This window comes from Hemitrygon akajei, chromosome 5, assembly GCF_048418815.1.
Source record: "Hemitrygon akajei chromosome 5, sHemAka1.3, whole genome shotgun sequence".
Lineage (NCBI taxonomy): Eukaryota > Metazoa > Chordata > Chondrichthyes > Myliobatiformes > Dasyatidae > Hemitrygon > Hemitrygon akajei.
Genome location: NC_133128.1, coordinates 154,020,043 through 154,040,156, shown reverse-complemented (window position 1 = coordinate 154,040,156; position 20,114 = coordinate 154,020,043). Strand labels below are relative to the sequence as shown.

The 20,114-nt window shown below is 39.9% G+C and overlaps 1 protein-coding gene across 1 annotated transcript in view; it reads right to left on the bottom strand.

The window, feature by feature from the left end:
- Window positions 1-20,114, bottom strand: part of rftn2 (raftlin family member 2) — a 63,149-nt gene that overhangs the window by 6,607 nt on the left and 36,428 nt on the right. Inside the window, exons 6-9 of the mRNA XM_073046924.1 lie at window positions 18,180-18,383; window positions 9,182-9,303; window positions 8,087-8,190; window positions 6,594-6,678 (exon numbers count right to left, since the gene is read on the bottom strand). Coding sequence (XP_072903025.1) covers window positions 6,594-6,678; window positions 8,087-8,190; window positions 9,182-9,303; window positions 18,180-18,383 — 515 coding nt within the window. The remainder of the gene's footprint in view (window positions 1-6,593; window positions 6,679-8,086; window positions 8,191-9,181; window positions 9,304-18,179; window positions 18,384-20,114) is intronic.

Here is a 20,114-nt window from a genome sequence, read left to right as displayed (position 1 = left end):
TCAGGGTACTTGGAGACTAATAATAAAATAAGTCAAAGTCAGAATGGTTTCAGTAAAGGGAAATCTTGCCTGACAAATCTGTTAGAGTTCTACAAGGAAGTAACAAGCAGGGTGGACTAAGGAGAGGCAGTGGATGTCATTTACTTGGATTTCAGAAGGCGTTTGATAAGGTGCCACACATGAAGCTGCTTAACAAGATAAAATCCAGTGGCATCACAGGAAAGATGCTGGCATGGATAGAGACAGGCAGGAGACAGTGAGTGGGACTAAAAGGGGTCTTTTCTGGTTGGCTGTTGGTGACTAGTGGTGTTCCTCAGGGACCACTATTGGGATTGCTGCTTTTCACACTGTCTGTCAATGATTTAGATAATGGAATTGATGGCTTTGTGACAAAGTTTGCACATGATACGAAGACAGAACAAAGAACAAAGAACAATACAGGCAGTCCCTGGGTTACGTATGAGTTCTGTTCCTGAGTCCGTCTTTAAGTCGGATTTGTACGTAAGTCGGAACAAGTACATCCAGTATTATTTAGCATTAGTTAGTCAAACGTTTGTCTTAGTATATAGTATATATTTTACCTTTCTATGCATATAAAACACTTAAGAAACATATGTATTCCAATAATTAAACCACTGCGTTACTTAGTAATAATTTGTAGCTATCATCAGGGCAGGGCCTTTCACATGCTCCATTATTCTCACTTCATCTGTTATCATTTAAAATTGTTCCGATCGTTGATCGACTGTAGCCTAACGCTTTTCCAATGACCGATGGCGTTTCACCTCTTTCCAAATGCTTTATTATTTCCACGTTATTTTCAATCGCGATCGCTTCCCATCAATGGAACAGAAACACTGCGGGCAGCGGGTCCCAACCTCCGCCGGCTGCCAAGTTCCGCTGGGTCCTAAGGACAACTGCACTGAATTCCCTGGGTCTTAAACTCCACCGCACTGAGACAGGTTAAATGGGACAAGTGGGGGCTGTGCTGGGTTTGGGTACTGTATTTGATCCTCCACAATATTCCGCGTGGGAATTTAAACTGGAGGTGGCAGTGTTTTTTTTTATGAGGTTAAGTTGCGAGTTCGACATCTACCCGGCACAAATGGTATGGGAGTTACTGGATCGACATCAACCTGGCATGGGACCAGTCTGTCACTGGATCGAACTCAGGAACCTCCATTCTCCAGCCTGGCGCTGATCTCACTGCACCACCAGCCGATCAGGATGGGGGGCGGGGTCAGGGTGAATCTTGCTAAGAAAAATTTAAGCCAAATACAAAGTTACACACTCAACACAGTGTCAATGGCAACGACTTAAAATGGCGGACGGTGTCGCGATTCAACTTTAAATGGCGGACGGCATTGCGATCCGACTTAAAGTGGCGGACGGCGTTCTCCTTCCTTGGTTCATAAGTATGAGTTGGCCGTAAGTCGGACGTTCGTAACTCGGAGACTACCTGTACAGCACAGTACAGGCCATTCGGCCCACAATGTTGTGCCGACCCTTAAACCTTAAACTAATAGTCTCTTAAATTTCACTAGTGTATCTGCCTCCACCACTGACTCAGGCAGTGCATTCCACACACCAACTACTCTCTGAGTAAAAAACCTTCCTCTAATATCCCCCTTGAACTTTCCTCTCCTTACCTTAAAGCCATGTCCTCTTGTATTGAGCAGTGGTGCCCTGAGGAAGAGGTACTGGCTGTCCACTCTATCTATTCCTCTTAATATCTAGTCTCAGTCTCAGGAATATGGGGTTGAATATACAAATGTTTGTAGGTTGAGGGGTAGGTAGTGCTAAGGAAGCATTGCAATTGCAGCAGGACTTAAGACAAATTGGAAGAATGGGCAAAAAAGTGGCAGTAGGAATATAATGTTGGGAAAGATCTCACAATACATTTTTGTAAAAGGAACAATAGTACAGACTATCATCTAAATGGAGAGAAATTTCAAACATCAGAGGTGCAGAGGAACTTAGGAGTGCAAGACTTCTAATTGATCATTCTTTTTTAGGTTGTTTCTTTTTTTTAGTCATAGTGTTATGTTTAGTATTTATTTAATATTGAGATGGAGAGAAAGTTGTATTCGAGAAACCAGCTACTTGCGCTGAGAAAGGCGCAAGTCAGTGTTGCGCAACAGATCCAGATCCCGAACGAAATTAAACGGAGGTTCCGCGGCTCCAGGGCTGGAAAACTGCGCAGGGATAAGTGGACGGAGATGAAGAAGCGTTATAAACCCGCTGTTCCTTCGGTCATTATGGGGAACGTGAACTCGCTGCCAAATAAATTGGATGAGCTAGCCTCACTAGTAAGGAATGTTAAAGCATACAAGGAATGCAGTTTAATGTGTTTTTCCGAAACATGGCTGACGGCTAACATCCCGGATGTAAATATAGAATTACCTGGTTTTACTATGGTAAGATTTGACAGAGATGCCAAAAAGTGTGGGAAGAAGAAAGGAGGGGGACTCACTGTCTACATTAACGTAAGATGATGTAACCCCGGGCATGTGAGTACAAAGATCTCCGTTTGTGAAAGAGATATTGAGCTGATCGCTGTGAGTATGAGGCCATATTACCTGCCTCGAGAATTCGCAAGCGTCATTGTGGTGAATGTGTATGTCCCGCCGCGTGCCGACGCAACGGTAGCATGTGACGTCATCAGCTCCGCTGTTGCTAGGCTTCAGACACAGCACCCTGAGGCACTGGTGATAATTACAGGGGACTTCAACCATGTGACTTTGGACAAGACACTACCTGCTTTCTCCCAGTACGTGGATTGCTACACCAGGGGTAATAGGACTATTGACCTACTGTATGCAAACGTAGAGGAGGCATATAGTGCATCCCCACTGCCTTCATTGGGGAAAGCTGATCACAACCTGGTCTTGTTACAGCCCAGATATAAATCAATTGTGATGAGGCATCCCACTACCACACGCTCTTTTAGGAAGTGGACTCCTGAAGCTGAACAGGCCCTGAGAGACTGCTTCGGTACTACTAACTGGGATGTACTGCAAGGGGGGCTCTGTGGGGGCGTTGAGGAGGTCACTGAATGCACAACGGACTATATTAACTTTTGTGTGGATGCCGTTGTCCCTGTTAGAACTGTTCGCTGCTATCCCAATAATAAGCCCTGGATCACTAGTCACATCAAAGGCCTCCTAAACCAGAAGAAGAGGGCCTTTAAAGATGGTGATCGGTTGGAGCTTAAAAGAGTTCAGAAGGAACTCAGAGTACAGATAAGGGGGGCAAAGGAGCAGTATAGGAGGAAGCTAGAACAAAAGCTGCAGAAAAAAAGCATGAAGGAGGTGTGGGATGGGATGAAGATCATCACCGGATGCGGTGCAAAGCGGGGGGCAAACATAAGTGGAGATGTGGAGAAAGTGAACCAGCTGAACAACTTCTTCAATAGGTTCGACAGCACAATCTCATCCTCACCGCAGAACTCCACACCAGGCTTACTTCCCTCACAGGAAAATAGCCACTCACAGGAGACCTTGCCCACACCCAGGATTACGACTGCACAGGTGGAAGGTCAACTGAGGAAGATCTGTACCAGCAAGGCGGCGGGACCGGATGGAGTTTCCCCACGATTACTGAGGGCCTGTGCGACTGAGCTGGGAGAACCACTACAGCGCATCTTCAACATGAGCCTGGAGCAGAGAAGAGTACCCAGACAGTGGAAAACATCCTGTATTGTCCCGGTACCGAAGAAACCAAACCAAAGGAGTTGAATGACTTCAGACCTGTTGCCTTGACGTCGCACGTGATGAAGACCATGGAGCGGCTGATAATACAGAGTCTGAGGCCACAAACCAGGCACGCCTGGGATCCTCTTCAGTTTGCATATAAGGAGAAGGTGGGAGTGGAGGATGCTATCACGTATTTGCTGCACAAATCCCTCTCTCACCTAGATGGGGTCAGTGGTGCTGTGAGGATTACATTCCTGGACTTCTCTAGTGCCTTTAACACCATCCAGCCCAAGATCTTAAGGCACAAACTAACGGAGATGGGAGTAGACTCTCACATGGTGGATTGGATAGTGGACTACTTGACAGATAGACCTCAGTATGTGCGGTTGGGAGACTGTAGGTCTGACACAGTGGTCAGCAGCACAGGAGCGCCGCAGGGGACCGTGCTCTCTCCGGTCCTGTTCACCCTGTACACATCGGACTTCCAATATAACTCGGAGTCCTGCCATGTGCAGAAGTTCGCTGATGACACGGCCATAGTGGGGTGTGTCAGGAATGGACAGGAGGAGGAGTTTAGGAAACTGATACAGGACTTTGTGATATGGTGCAACTCAAACTACCTGCGTCTCAATATCACCAAGACCAAGGAGATGGTGGTGGACTTTAGGAGATCTAGGCCTCATATGGAGCCAGTGATCATTAATGGAGAATGCGTGGAGCAGGTTAAGACCTACAAGTATCTGGGAGTACAGTTAGACGAGAAGCTAGACTGGACTGCCAACACAGATGCCTTGTGCAGGAAGGCACAGAGTCGACTGTACTTCCTTAGAAGGTTGGCGTCATTCAATGTCTGTAGTGAGATGCTGAAGATGTTCTATAGGTCAGTTGTGGAGAGCGCCCTCTTCTTCGTGGTGGCGTGTTGGGGAGGAAGCATTAAGAAGAGGGACGCCTCACGTCTTAATAAGCTGGTAAGGAAGGCGGGCTCTGTCGTGGGCAAAGTACTGGAGAGTTTAACATCGGTAGCTGAGCGAAGGGCACTGAGTAGGCTACGGTCAATTATGGAAAACTCTGAACATCCTCTACATAGCACCATCCAGAGACAGAGAAGCAGTTTCAGCGACAGGTTACTATCGATGCAATGCTCCTCAGACAGGATGAAGAGGTCAATACTCCCCAATGCCATTAGGCTTTACAATTCAACCGCCAGGACTTAAGAACCTTTTAAAAGCTATTATTAATGCTTTTTGAGATAGTGATTTAGATGCATATCATATTTTTTACTGAGTTAAGTACTGTATGTAATTAGTTTTGCTACAACAAGTGTATGGGACATTGGAAAAAAAGTTGAATTTCCCCATGGGGATGAATAAAGTATCTATCTATCTATCTATCTATCTATCTATCTATCTAAGACTCCCAGAAGGTTAATTCACAGGCTGAGTCTCTGGGAAAGAAGGCAAATGCAATATTGGCCTTTATTTCAAGGGGAATAGAACATAAAAACAAGGAGATAACGCTAAGCCTTCATAAGACTCTTGTCAGGCTGCACTTAAGAGTATTGTCAAAAGTTTTGGGCCCCATAACTCAGAAAGGACATATTGTCATCGGAGACAGTCCAGAGGAGGTTCACAAGGATGATCCCAGGAATGAAGGGGTTAATATATGAGGAAGTTTGGCAACTTTAGGCCTGTATTCACTGGAATTTAGAAGAATGCAGGGATCTCATTGAAAGGTACCGAATGTTAAAAGGACTAGATAGGGTGGATGTGGAGAGGATGTTTCCTATGGTGGGTGTATCCAGAACTAGATGGCACAGCCACAAAATTGAGGGGTGACTCTTCAGAACAGAGGTAAGGAGGAATTTTTTTTGCCAAAGAGTAGTAAATCTGTGGAATGTTCTGCCACTGACTGCATGGAGGCTAAATCCGTGGGTATATTTAAGGTGGAAGTTGATCATTTCCTGATCAGTCAGGGCATCAAAGGATATGACAAGAAGGCATGAGTATGGGGTTGAATGGGGTCCGGGATCAGTCATGATGGAATGGCACAGCAGACTCAATGGGCTGAATGGCCTTATTCTGCTCCTATGTCTTATGGTCTTATGGATTGCTGGGCAGAATAGCTTGGAAGGATGAGAAGGGCCTATTCTGCACTGTATTTCAATAAATAAATAAAAATGCTACAGATTAGTGGACAGCAAGTACTTAAGTAAATCGAAGTGAACTAGTCCTTAGCAATATAGCAGGATGACCTGTAAGCTCAGAAAAAAGATGAAAGAATCAGAACCTTTTTGACAGCTAATATAAAATCAGGCTCATAAATACTGCGGAGCAGTTATGTGTGAAAAGAACAAAATGTCTGGAGAAAATCTGCAACAATTTTTTTTTGGAAAGGCATTTTTAAAAGAAGTTAATGTATTGCGATTTCCTTTTAGAATATAAATTAAATAAATTTGGAATAGAAATCTGTGGGTAAGTAAAAACCGATTTAGTTCACCGATAACCTCTAGGTAAGGAAAACCTGCCATTTTTACCTTCTAAGTGACTCCATGTGCACAATAATGTCACAGTCTCTCAGTTGCCTTTTGAAATGCCCTTGAGCTGGCTTTCATTGTCAGAGCAATTTGCGATGGTTAAGAAAAGCTCCACTTGCCAACCACATCCATATCTTATGAATGAATTAAAATCCTTCAATTCCTCCACTCTAAATGTACCTGATTTTGGAAGTAATTTATACAAATTCTGATCTGTTTCTCTGAGACTGTAGATCTTGGAATTAGCATGGAAATTTCATTTTTGCTCTTTCATATTGGAAAGGTAGATTACAAATAAGTGCTTTAAAATCACAATAAATAGCATTCATAAATAAGATGTTATGGTATCCTTCAATTTAACCTACCTCTGCTGATTCCAGACACAGGTCATGGCTGGGCATGGCAGATCTCTGTAAGAATATCACTTGTTTCGTTGCTAAATTTCCTTCACTGCAAGCATGAAATAAATTACATTGTTTATAAAATCTGCAACATCATAACAATTAGTCTAGTATTAGATGCAAAAAAAACCTCTTAGAAACTGACAACAAAATGATGGTAGGAACTACCAGTTCCAGGAGTCAAGGAACATTCGAAGTATTCATCATGGGAAAATGAGGAGAACCCCCGCAAGCAAATCTCCAATATTCCATCTGCTGGCCGTGGTCTCTCTATAGCTTGCACCACCATTGTTGATCCTTAAAGATGATGTGTGCTCCCTTCTTTCTATTCCAAATCTCTATAGCTGCAGTTACAGATTCAAAGTGGAAGGCAGAACAGGACTTTAAAGATCACAGCTTCCTTGTTAATTTCACTGACCTATCCATATGACGAGAAGATATTGTGATGACCATAAAGGCAGTCGCTTCTCCATGATAGAGAATCCACATTGCTCTGCCCTTTTAAGACAGGGATGATAAAGATGAATGAACATAACTTGTTTTAAAACTGATATGCATCCTGTCTAATCTGTTCTTGAAATTGCTTGGGCCTGTTAATATAGAATTATAATATAGAATCATAAAACTGAAGAAGCTCCATTATAATTGGGCAATGTTAAAAAAAAACTTATTCTGATTTATCCCACACACAGCTCAGTCCATCAGCTTCTAGGTTACAGCCGATTAAATGCCCATCTGGATGCTTTTTAAATGTGATGAGGGTTTCTGCTTCTACCAGGGTTTCAGGCAGTGAGTTACAGACCTTCATCACTTTTGAGTGGAAAAGATAATTCCTCAGCTCCCTTCAAGTCCTTATACCACTTATCTCAAATATATTCTCCCAAGTCATTGACCTCTCTAAGACAATATGTTCTTCCTATTCATCTGTTTGAGCGTAGCTGGCAAGCTCATACCCTGATGAGATAGGAATGTGCCTGTCCTTGCATGCAAAGTCAGCTCCAGCAAACTGGGCGGATGAGATCTGCAGTGAGATCCAATGGCCAAGAAGGTGGCTCTGCAGTGCATTGCCGAGAACAAAGAGCATGATGAGACACAGAAGTCATGGCTGTCCAATGCAACCAAGGAACAGCCCAATTGTTATGCTTGTTTATACCACTGGACCCAGACCTCCGAGATTGAGAAGAGTTGAGCTGCCCCGAACGGCTTTTCCACTTTAAAAACTCTCCCATACAGGTCTTCTATCATCGTTGGATATGATGGACAACCACCACTCATCTATTTATGCTTGTTGTACTTACTTAAGAATACGACTGATGTGCAAATACATGTTCCAGACTTACATGGACTGATATGGCAAATGGACAATATACTCTGTTCTTCTGCTTAAATATTACTCATGTAACTTTTAAAAGTACTTCAGCAAATTATTCAATCAATTCTCCATGAAGTTATGGTACCTGTCATGGCGAATAATAGGTGTGGCAAGCACACATGTAACCAGCCATCCAAATTCTGCAAGTGTATGCAGCAATGGACCATAATCAGTCTTTACTTCACAACCCTGTAAAAACAAGTAAAGCTATGATTAACAAATTCAATTATTAAAATAATTCGAAGTGAAATAAAAATCATAGAACATCACTACACCAACAACAACAATTTGGTGTTTCAAGTGTATGCTGGCTGACTGGAAGTGTCCGTATTTTCCACAGAAAACACTTTTTTAATCTTTACAGTATACAGTACAGCCAATATTTTAAGAATATGACATTGATTCATTTACTATCGGCCTTGCAGGAGGTACAGATCATTTCAACTTGCAACATTAAAAAACCCCAAGTTTTTGCCCACCAATTATCTCAAGTTTGCCAGTGAGTAATTATTTGTTGTTCACACTATCAAAACTTTGAACACCAACTTATTCATTATATTTCTTTCTCAACAAGGGGCATCGTTTATTAAGCCACTATGAAAACACATGTGCCAGCAAATTTCAATGTTGATTAGCATCATTTGGGCCAAGTTTTTCTGCGAGCAACTATTATCAGAAACCTATGAAACAAGATTTTCTTCCAAGCTGTCTGCTATATCCAACACCTACCTCTCATCAACAATCCAACACTCCCTCATCCCCAGGTCCACAACCATTTCCCTGATTTCCATTACAATCTACATCAAGTACTCAAGGTATCAATCTTGATCACATGATCTTCAATGCCCAGACTTCAACCACTCAACTCTCTGTCACAGAGAGTTAATTTTGCTCCCCTTGTATCTACCAAAATGTCAACTACTTACCACTACAGTTCTGATGGTAGGTGTCATCCTAGGACATGTTTAGTTTGTAGCAAGAGGAAGGTGAGACATGAGGGCAATGACAGACATGATATCTGGCACCTCACCATTGTGCCTACCTAGTGTAGGGAAATGTATGGTCATGCACTTTGATAGATGGATTAAATTCAGAAATTGGAGGTGCAATGAGTCCTAGTGTAGGATTCTCTGAAGATTAACTTGCAGGTTGAGTCTGTAGTAAGGAAGGCAATACTTACCTCAATGACTGTCCACTGTTCAACAACTATTGCATCATTTGGCATCTTGTTTGACTTAACTGTATCGAAATGATGTTCTTCATATATAAACATTCCGTCCACAGACTTGGATAAATACTCTCCTAAAATTGAATATAAACAGATCAAACAAGTTGTCAAAGGTATTTTTTACATTTACATTTGCCCAAACACTCTCTGTGAGGTTATTCACTGGGGCCTGCTGTGATTGGAAGACCATTGTATGCAGGATTTTACACAGGATGGAAACACACGAGACTGTAGATGCTGGAAACTGTTGAAAAAAAATCTGCAGAAAGAATTTAGCATGTCAAGCAGCATCGGTGAGAGGAAAGGAATTGTCAATGTTTTGAGTCAAAATCATGCAACCCTTTGGGTTTCGACCCAAAATGTTGACAGTTCCTGTCTTTGCATGGAAGCTGCTCAACCAACTGAGTTCTTTTAGCAGGTTGTTTGCTGTATCTTGTACAGGATTATCTGTAAGAAGAGAATGAGCAACTGCACAGCTCCTCTACAGACCTGCTATCAAACCTTTGCAAAATCAGAACCAGGAAGTGTCAATTATAATGACCCATACACAGGATCACAGTGAAGGAACTGTGTTCACCTTTTAGCTTGAATTATTCTAGGTGACCAATGTCCCCTGGTATAATGTTACTTTGAAATTGGTGCCCTCTACAGGAAACCTTTGGAGTTTATGAACAGAGCCAGGCTGTTTAAACAAACATTAATCAATCTGAAAAGTCATGTTAGGTGGAAAGTGGGAAGTAAATAAACAAGAGATAAAAATTACATTTGATATTGTACCAAAACTGAAAAATAACAGGGATATACATGTAGAATCAAGGAAGAACTATGAAGCTTATCTTTTTAAAAACCTATATTGTTAATTTCCTTAAACAAAAAAAGATTCCACATTTCTGAAAATTTTTAAGATCAGAAAAAAACATCAGCAATAATGATGACCCATTATGCGATTAAAAAACAATTACTGCTAAATGATAACGGACCAATAACATTGGTATTTAATTTTTCTCATGAACTGTGCAGATTCCAACATGAAATATGGCATCAATGCCCTCAGTGGAAGAAGAGGGAATCACTGGTTGCAACCCCTGGATTTTTAACATCAAGCTAAATTTTAATCCATTTGAAATGGTCTCCTGGTATAGAACATTAATTTTCATGTGTGGAATCTTATTCCTTCATCTTATGTTTCAACACTCGATGACTGAGGATTGTCATGTTCTCTATCAACACAGCAAAACCTGAGTCATCAAATCAAGTGCAGAAGCCAAATAAAGAGACAGAAAGAAAGCTGAGATCAGGAAATTGAGAGAAGCGGAAGTTTAAAGAAAATATGGATTATAAATCTCAATTTTTTCATTAATTTAAATCTCCAAACAGTAGTTTAATTATTAAGAAAACATCCTGGAAACTTTTGAAATAGTATTTATAATGCTTCTCTTATAGACGGCTGTTGATTAACCTGTGACAATAAGAAATGTTAGAATTAGTTATCATTGATCAAGATGGAATTGTAATAAAAATTAAGTTTCAGAACAACAGACAGCTTTCATATTTTATAACCTGCAGAGAAATAATAATGATAAACTTCATGTATGAAACTCCATGTGGCTTAACTAATTTGCATAACAGCTGCAAGTCCAGAGCTTACATTATGACCCAGTTACCAGAAGATGTGAAAAATGGAAAACATAGAACACAAACCTCATCCTGAAAAATAAACCATACCATTCTCATTACCAGTTACCATCAGTGTATTCTATATTTGTCATATGCTTTTTATATATAAGTATAGAAAACAATTCTGACACAGAAGTGTAAATAAATATTTTTTATTTGTCTTTTTTTAGTTATTAGAGTAATAATTAAATTATATTAACATATTATACATCAGTTCCTATAGAAAACCTTTGGGAAAAATCAACATGATCAGAGTTCTCCAAAACATCAGCATCAAATATTAGAGCTGGCCAGATTACCCCATGGCAGTTGAAGCTGCTGAAACAAATTATCCAGGAAGAGTACTTAAGGATTTCAAGGAGATCTTACATGATACAGATATAAAAAAGAAATGACTAGTGAGGGCAAATATGGTCCAGAGATTATAAAAGAATTTATCAGGAATAATAACAAACAAAGCAGGGGAAATGAACTAGTGATTCGATTCTCTCTTCAGCAAAAAAGACAGAAAAAATTATGGAGATACTGAGAAGCAGGGGACTATAAGTGGATGCTAATGAACAAAATATTAGTTATCAAAGAGATGTTGGAGAGATTAAAAACTGATAAACCCCATAAACTTGAAGATCCACTACTCAACTACCCAGGGTTTTGAAACAGTCGCTGTAGAGTTATCATCTGCCAAATATCTATCCAATCTGGAATTGTTACTGCAGACTGGAGGGCAACAAATATGACCCTGCTGTTTGAGAAGGCAGGAGAGTGAAAAGATGGAACTACTAACTTGTTCATCTAAAGTGAGTGCAGGGAAGATGTCGGAGTCTATTGTGAAGGATGTTACACAGAAGATCTTGTAAAATATAATAGAGTCAAGATGGACTTATGAAAAGAAAATAATACTTAACTCATCTGCTGGAGCTATTGAGAAGGCAACCAGCAAAATAGATAAGAGGGAACCTGTGAATATGGATTGTTAAGAAAGCTTTTGATTAGGTCCTGCAGTGGAGATTCTAACAGTAATGTTACAACACATGGAATCAGATAGAAAGGGAATAGTGGGAATATAGATCCTTCTAAGGTCTGTTTATAACTAAAACAGTTTGTAAATTGGAGATATGGCCATAAACCAAGATCCCACTTGGCATAAGACATGTACAACACCACAGCAGCTGACAAGTCCGTTCTGCTGGTCTCCAAAATGCTCATTTGGATATACAAGTTGTACACAACTTGGGTGTTTGTAAGCTGGGGAGGACTTGTAAATGGCTCTTTCTCAGGTATGGAGACTTTATGGAGATGCATGGATATGTGTTTGAGTCCTAGCTATAGATATAATAATCTATATCAATGATTTGGTTGAGTGGATCATGTCATAATTCCATATTTGGCAGTGATGCAAAATGATGTGGGATTGTGAATAAGAAGGAAGATGTAAAGTGGTTCAAGGGGATATCGATGGATGAGTGTGTGTACAAGAGCACGGTGGATCAAATGTAATATAGAAAAAGTGGAATTATCCACTTTAGTGAACAACATATAAAGGCAAAGTGTTCTTTAAATGATAAAATTTAATAGTAACGTTAATGTTAATTTTCAAAGGGATCAAAGCATGAAAGTCATTGAAAGCCAACATACAAGTATAGCAATTGATTAGCAAGGCAAATGAAACGTTGGTCTTTATTACTAGAGGAATTGAATACAGGTGTAAGGATGTTATATAGCAAAGGTATAGCACTTTGGTGAGATGGCAGCTGTATATGTCTAGTTTAATCTAGTGCAGTTTATGTCTACTAATCTAAAAAATATATTTTCTTTAAAGCGATCACAACAATGAGCCAAATATAGGAAGGATAGAAAATGTAGAACCAGGAATCACAATCTGAGAGAAAGGATAAGCCTGTTTGGCTTGAGGCAAGCAGACATTGCTTGATATAGAGAGTGATGAAACTTTGGAATTCTCTACTCTGCTTGGTCGTGGAGATTCATTTCTTTGTTTCAAATCAGACATTGAGAGATTAGGATTATGAGTATAGAACAGGAAATGCTGCAGAGGTTGAAGATCAGCTGTGATTGTGATAAATGGTAGATCAGATTTGAAGGGGCAATGGCTAAGTCCTACTCCAATAGCTTATGATCTTGTGGTATGTGCTGACATTCTGCAATGAAGAGGCACAATGATGCTGTTGACTCACTAAAAAGAGGACTAACAGTTGCAAGTAAATTTGGCTATCCTTTTCTAAAGCCACATAGGGCCATAATGCAATGTCCACGATTTGAACAGTATAAAAAAATGTTTCTGACTCTTTGACTTCTTGGGACACTGTTATCTCTAGATGTGGAGGTGGGAGTGGAGGACTAAACTCAACTGTCAGCATTGTTTTTCAGGTGCAATGCCTTTTCATTGTGTGAACCTTTTGTTGAACTAGTAAGTGAAGTGCTTTTCGAAGTATGATATTCTTAAGCTGATTTATGACCTTGAATGTAGGCTGGTCTTTCACATTTGGAAATGGGATTGACCTCTCTTCATTTTTGTCATCTTCATTGAAGCCCTAGAGCTGGAAACTTCTTCCAATCACGGATTTGGATTAGCATCGGAAATTATTGGAAACACTTAGCAAATCAGGCAGCATCTGTTGAAAGAGATAATAGAGTTAACGTTTCAGGTCAAAGATATTTTGTGTCAGACTGGATTTATTTGATGTTTAGTAGACTCACCTGGGTAAACACCATCTCACAGAATGTAAAAATGTCAGGGTGCTTTTGGCTGATATTTAGATGTTGGCTAAAAAAAACTCAACTAATCCCATTCCCTGTTCTAAATCCTATATATTATAGATTTTCAGACGTTCACCCAGTTACTTTTTAAATGTGATGAGAGGTTCTGCCTTCATCTCTCTTTCGGGCAGTGAGTTCAAGACCTCAAGTACTCTTTGGGAGAAAATACGTTCCTTCAACTTCTCATTAATCATTTTCATTGAAATTATGTCTCAGTGAAATAGGTTCTTTCTGTTCACCCTGTCTAGGTCTTTCATTGTTTTTATACATCTGGATTAATTCTCCACTCAACCACCTTTGTTCCAAAGAAAACAAATCCAATTTATCTAACCTTTCAACAGAATTAACAATCTCTATCTTGGTAATGCACTGGTAAATCGACTTTGCAACCTCCCCACAACTATTACATTCTCCCTGCCGTGTAGTGATCAGCACACTGAGTGTAAAACCCCAGGAGGTCACCAGTTTCTGAGATATCCAGACCACCCCTTCTGGCACCATGGTCAAAGTCACTTAGATCACATCGTTTTCCCATCCTGATGTTTGGTCTGAACAACAACTGAACCTCTTGACCATGTCTGCATGCTCTTATTCATTGAGTTGCTCCACGTGATTGGCCAATAAGCTATTTGCATTGATGTACAGATGTACGTAATAAATGGCATTATTATATAATAAAACCTAACCATCACTGTGTAATAAGTCAGCTTTTCTGAGTATGGAAATTCATCTTCCTTTGAAGTTAGAGGAAGAGATGAAATTATGCAGGGAGCAGCAAATACATTTTGGAGACTTCTATCTTGTCGAGTAAAGTACAGCCTAAAATGACAGCAGCATTTCTGCTTCAATCTACCAACTTTCCATTCCAGCATATATCTTGTACTTTTATGTCAGCTTGTTTGAGGATTCTTCTCTGGTGTTAACAGTCAGTAACAGTACTGGGGTGGTGCAGTAGTGTACCAGTTGTAATATCAGGATGCAATTCCTGCTGCTGCCTATAAGGAGTCTGTACATTCTCATTGTAACTGCATAGGTTTCATTCCAGTCTTCCAGGTTCCTCCTACATTCCAAAAAGATGTATGGGTTAGGATCACTAAGTTGTGGGCATGTTATGTTGGTGCTGGAAGCATGGTGACACTTGCCTCCAGCACAGCCTTGGACTATATTGGTCATTGATGCAAACAACGCATCTCACTGTATGTTTTGATGTATATATGACAACCAAACATAGATCATCTTTACTCAGTCTCTTAGAAGCTGTCCCTCAGTTTGCCAGCTCCTTGTGATAGTGGCAGTCTTGTAGGCTTGCACAAAGCAAGGACACTTTGATAGATATCAGGTTCTCATTCATTTCATCTGAATTATTCTTTTCCTGTGCTATAATAAAACTTGTATATTGATGAGATGTCAGATTTTTTGATGCAGCATTTGTAATAGGTAGGCAGCATGTTAGCATTCACACTGAGACCCTTTACTCGAGGAGAGGCTGCCAAATAGTAAAACTACAATGTCTTATGGAGAGATGAACAAATATAGGTGATGCAATGTTCCCACTTCACATTTGATGTATTCCAAATGATGCAGCATGTAACATCAACAAATAGTGATAGCTGTGACTTGCAAAGCCAAGATAAGGTGAATGGTGTGGTAGATCTTGCTTGCAGATCATATCCCAGCCAATATCCTAATTCGAATGGCAACATTCTATGGGGTCATAGAATCATATTTGCACTACACTCTCTCTTTCTCTCTCTCTCTCTCTATATATATATATACCTATTTCTTTCTTTCTTATTGTAATTTACAGATTGTTTTATGTATTACACTGTACTGTTGCAGCAAAACAACAAATTTCATGACATAAACATCAGCAATATTAAACCAATTCTGATTATGATTAGAGTGATACAGACAGAATCAAGCCCTTTGGACCAACCTTTCACAGATTCTACCATTCACTGACATAGGAGCAAGTTATAGTGGCCAATTAACCTGTCAGCTCACAAACCTTTGTGATGTGGGAGGAAACTGGAGCTCCCAGAGGAAATCCATGTAGTCATAGGACAACCTGTTAACTTCACATAGATACCACTTTTTATCAGGATTGAACCTAGGTCTGTACTATTTGTGCCAATGTGCCATCTAAAATGTAACTATGTGGTTGTGTTTTGGACAGATATACTGTATGCTCTTACATGGTGGTTGCTGTGATATTTTCCTCTGCACAATCTATTTCTTCTGGAGGCCTCCAGACCTCCATTTAAAAGAACTGCAAAGACATTGAGCAAATGACTTTAGGAGCCTGATTCACATATTCTGATGTCTATCATAGGTTTCAGGCAAGATTATGTTTACTAGGAAGACTTTACGAGTTGTTGTTCTGACCCTGTGTCCAAGTTGTGTTCAACACTCTTATCTGAAGTTCTTTGTGGCACTGGATTCTTCAAACACTTATTTAAGAATGCTTACAAGATTTAGTGATTCCTGTGGCATGGATTTCTCCTTTTTGATGTTGGTTGTAATGATCAGTGAGGTCAAAAGGGAATACTGGCTGTCCAATAATCCGGTATCGTCAGTCTGGCCTAATAACCAAATGAGTTTAAACCTTCTTGTAGAGATCAATCAGAAAGCAAAAAGTTTACTTTACCTATTTGCAATGCATAAATGCAAAAAATCAAAATAAACTAATGAAATGGGAAGGATTGTGTTAAAATCAGTCTGTCAGAAATTCAGTCACACCATGTTGCCTTTTTCAGTATTACTGGATATTAGTATTACAGTAAGTCAATGTTTCCCAGAGTAAAGCATAGTTTTAATGTATTTCTGGTTAAATAATGTAGTTGTGGAAATTCAGACACTCATGTAATGTTTGAAGAGTTATTTTCCACACTGGAAATGTACGGTGCAATATGTAGGCTCACTTAGAGGGCTGGGAAATTGAAAAGGCATTAAAAACTCAGCTGCACTTCATTCAGCTGAATAACATGGTCAGCATCAGCAGATAGTTTGGAAACACCTAAACCTTTCAGCAATTTGCTGGCTCCACACAACAAAGAAAGCTCTGGGAAGGAGCAGTAAATCTCTGAAAGCACACTCGGTTTCTATCTTTATTGTGTATATACTGTACGTATTTCAGAAATTGTTCTCACTTTCCTAGCAGCGAGTGCTAATATTTTGGTCACTGTTCAGCTTCTATAAAATTGATAAACTATTCCAAATAATCTAGTTAAAAGCAAAAGTTTCCTTTTGGTATTTCTTTTGAAAATCTGAAAACAATTTACTAAAACATGGGGGCCATTGTATAAATGATTGCCTTATAAATTGCTTTCAGATGACGAAGAAAGTATTCAATGGTAGACTGTAAATTACGTCCACTAGGATACAAGCCAGTTGGGTATTATTAAATGAAAATTTAATATTGGCATACTGATCTTTCCCTTACTTTTCAGTTGTTTGCCACACTCAATCTGGGGTCTATGATCCCTGGAGTGGAACCAGCCTGGAATAACTTCTAATAACTTTATGCCATAACTAGGACATTTTCTATTGGTGAAATAACAATTCAGTGTTTAAACATGTTATGTAATCCAATTTTTAGGAAACAATGTTTCAGAAATTCATCTTCTCAATGCCTAAAATAAAGGAGCATAGTGCAGATGAAGATCGTGGTGATGTGGCATTGACAAGATTTAAGTACATTCCTGAATGAAATAAACCCAGCTGCTAACATGAGATGGATATTTGGATACAACAATTTTAATGTTGTATACACTTGTCCTAATCAACAGCTGTACAACACTCTAATAAAATACACTAATGCTGAAGCACAGAAAATGATCAGATACACTGACAATGAAGGAGACACGTATGGATGTAAAGCTCCACAGTCTTAAAGATACAATCTCCCAACTCACAGCTCAAAGTTTACACAAGTGACTGCTACTCTCATGTGGGGAGAGAAAAAACATTCTTGTACATTGTGCTAAGAAGTGTGATTGGTAAATAGTTTCATATTTAAAGACATATTCAAGGAGCTTACCTATATTGATGATCCATCAAGATTATTGCCTCTAGTTCTTTATCAGTGATCCACGCACATCTTTGAAACTTCTCAGTTTCAGGTATCTTTCAATGAATAATCCACTGCTTATTGCTCGATGACCTGCTCTGTGACATTCTCCTGTGCTTCAGTGAATGATTATCTTCTAACATTCCACAAAGTACTTTTAATGCAAAAGATCACATTCATTCACACCATGTCTGTGTGCCCGCTGAATCCAACCAAATATAATTTTTTCCAATTTTATCTAATTGACACAGACATAATACATTTATCATTTTCATGATAGTATATACTATTTTCAAGGCATTTTTAAAAATATGATAACCTATGGGCAATTTCACTTAATGTATTAAATGTATTCTACCCAATATGGATTTTGCTGTACATGGAAAAACTGCTGATTCAGTACTTTTACAAAGCTTAACAAATATTTACCCTTCATTATTTCCCAGTCTACGAATGAGTCAACCAAGGTCATTCCTCTTTTATAGTAAGTTGTTGTAATTTCCAGCCAATCTGCTTCCAGGGTACAAATAGTTTGGCCTTTCCGTGTTACTCTGAGGGAAAGATTGCCTTCATGGTAGGACCGTGTACTGAAGTCTTCATTAGAAACATTGAAAAGAGCAAACAGTTTCAAATCTGGATTGGAAAGAAATACAAACAAAAACAAACAATTCATTTATGCTCTTCCTGTTGAGCTAAAGCAGGCACCTCAGCAAAATATTGTAGAATTCTGATCTATGCTGGTTAGAACGAAGCTCAACCCCTAGTTATAGGAAGCTGGAAAAAGTGCAGAGAAGATTTATAAAGATGTTACCGGGACTGGAATGCTTGAGTTTTAACAATAGAATGAATACCCAGGGCTATTTTCCCTAGAGCAGGGTTTCCCAATCTGGGGTCTATGATCCCTTTGGATAATGGCAGGAGTCCATGGCATAAAAAATACCTGGGAACCCCTGCCCTAGAGCAAAGGAGGCTGAGGAGTGACCGGATGGAAATATGTAAATTCATGATGGGGTTAGATAAGGTAAAAGGTCACAGTCTTTTTTCTAGCATAGGGTAGAATAAAACTAGAGAGGCTTAGAATTAAGACAAGAGGGTATAGATATGAATGTGACCTTTTCACACACATAGGATGGAGCTGATGAGCTCCAGAAGAAGTGGTAGACACTGGCACAATTAAAAGGACATTTGGACATTCGGATGGGTACATGGGTAGAAAAGGTTTAGAGGGCAATCAATTGGAGGGCAAAAATCTGCAAACTATTGGAAAGGATTCTTAAGGATCCTTTTGGAGAAGTACAGTCTACTCAAGGATAGTCAACATGGCTTTGTGAAGGGAAGGTCATGTCTCACAAGCCTAATTGAGTTTTTTGAAGAGGTAACAAAAGAAATTGATGAGGGTAGAGTGGCAGATGTGGTCTACATGGATTTTAGCAAGGCATTTGACAAGGTCCCCCATGAGAGACTCATCCAGAAAGTCATGAGGCATGGGATCAGTGGAATCTTGGCTGTTTGGATAAAAAATTGGCTTACAGGAAGAAAGCAGAGGGTAGTAGTGGAAGGAAAGTATTCTGCTGCCGCAAGGATCTGTCCTGGGACCCCTGCTCTTTGTGATTTTTATAAATGACCTGGATGAAGAGGCAGAAGGATGGGTCAGTAAGTTTATGGATGACACAAAGATTGGAGGAGTTGTGGGTGGAGCTGTAGGTTGTTGAAGATTACAAGAGGATATAGACAGGATGAAGAATTGGGCAGAAAAGTGGCAGATGGAGTTCAATCTGGTTAAGTGTAAGGTGATGTGTTTTGGAAGGACAAACCAGAAGGCTGAGTACAGGGTTAATGGTCGGTTACTTAAGAGTGTAGATGAACAGAGGGACCTTGGGGTTCAAACCCATACATCCTTCAAGGTCTCTGCACAGGTTGATAGGATAGTTAAGAAGGCCTATGGGATGCTAGGCTTCATTAATAGGGGGATTGAGTTTAAGAGTAGAGAGGTCATGTTGCAACTCTACAAATCTCTGGTGAGACCAGACTTAAGAGTATTGTGTTCAGTTCTGGTCATCAATACAGGAAGGATGTGGAAGCTATGGAGAGTGTGCAGAGGAGATTTACCAGGATGTTGCCTGGATTGGAAAACAAGTCTTATGAGGCAAGCTGGGACTTTTCTCTTTGGAGGGTAGAAGGATGAGAGGGGACTTGATAGAGGTCTACAAGATTTTAAGAGACATAGATAGGGAGGATAGCCAGTACCTGTTTCCCAGGGCATGAATAGCAAACACCAGAGAGCATATGTACAAAGTTAAGGGAGGGAAGTTTAGGGGAGACATCAGGGGTAAGTTTTTTACACAGAGGTTTGTGGGTGCCTGG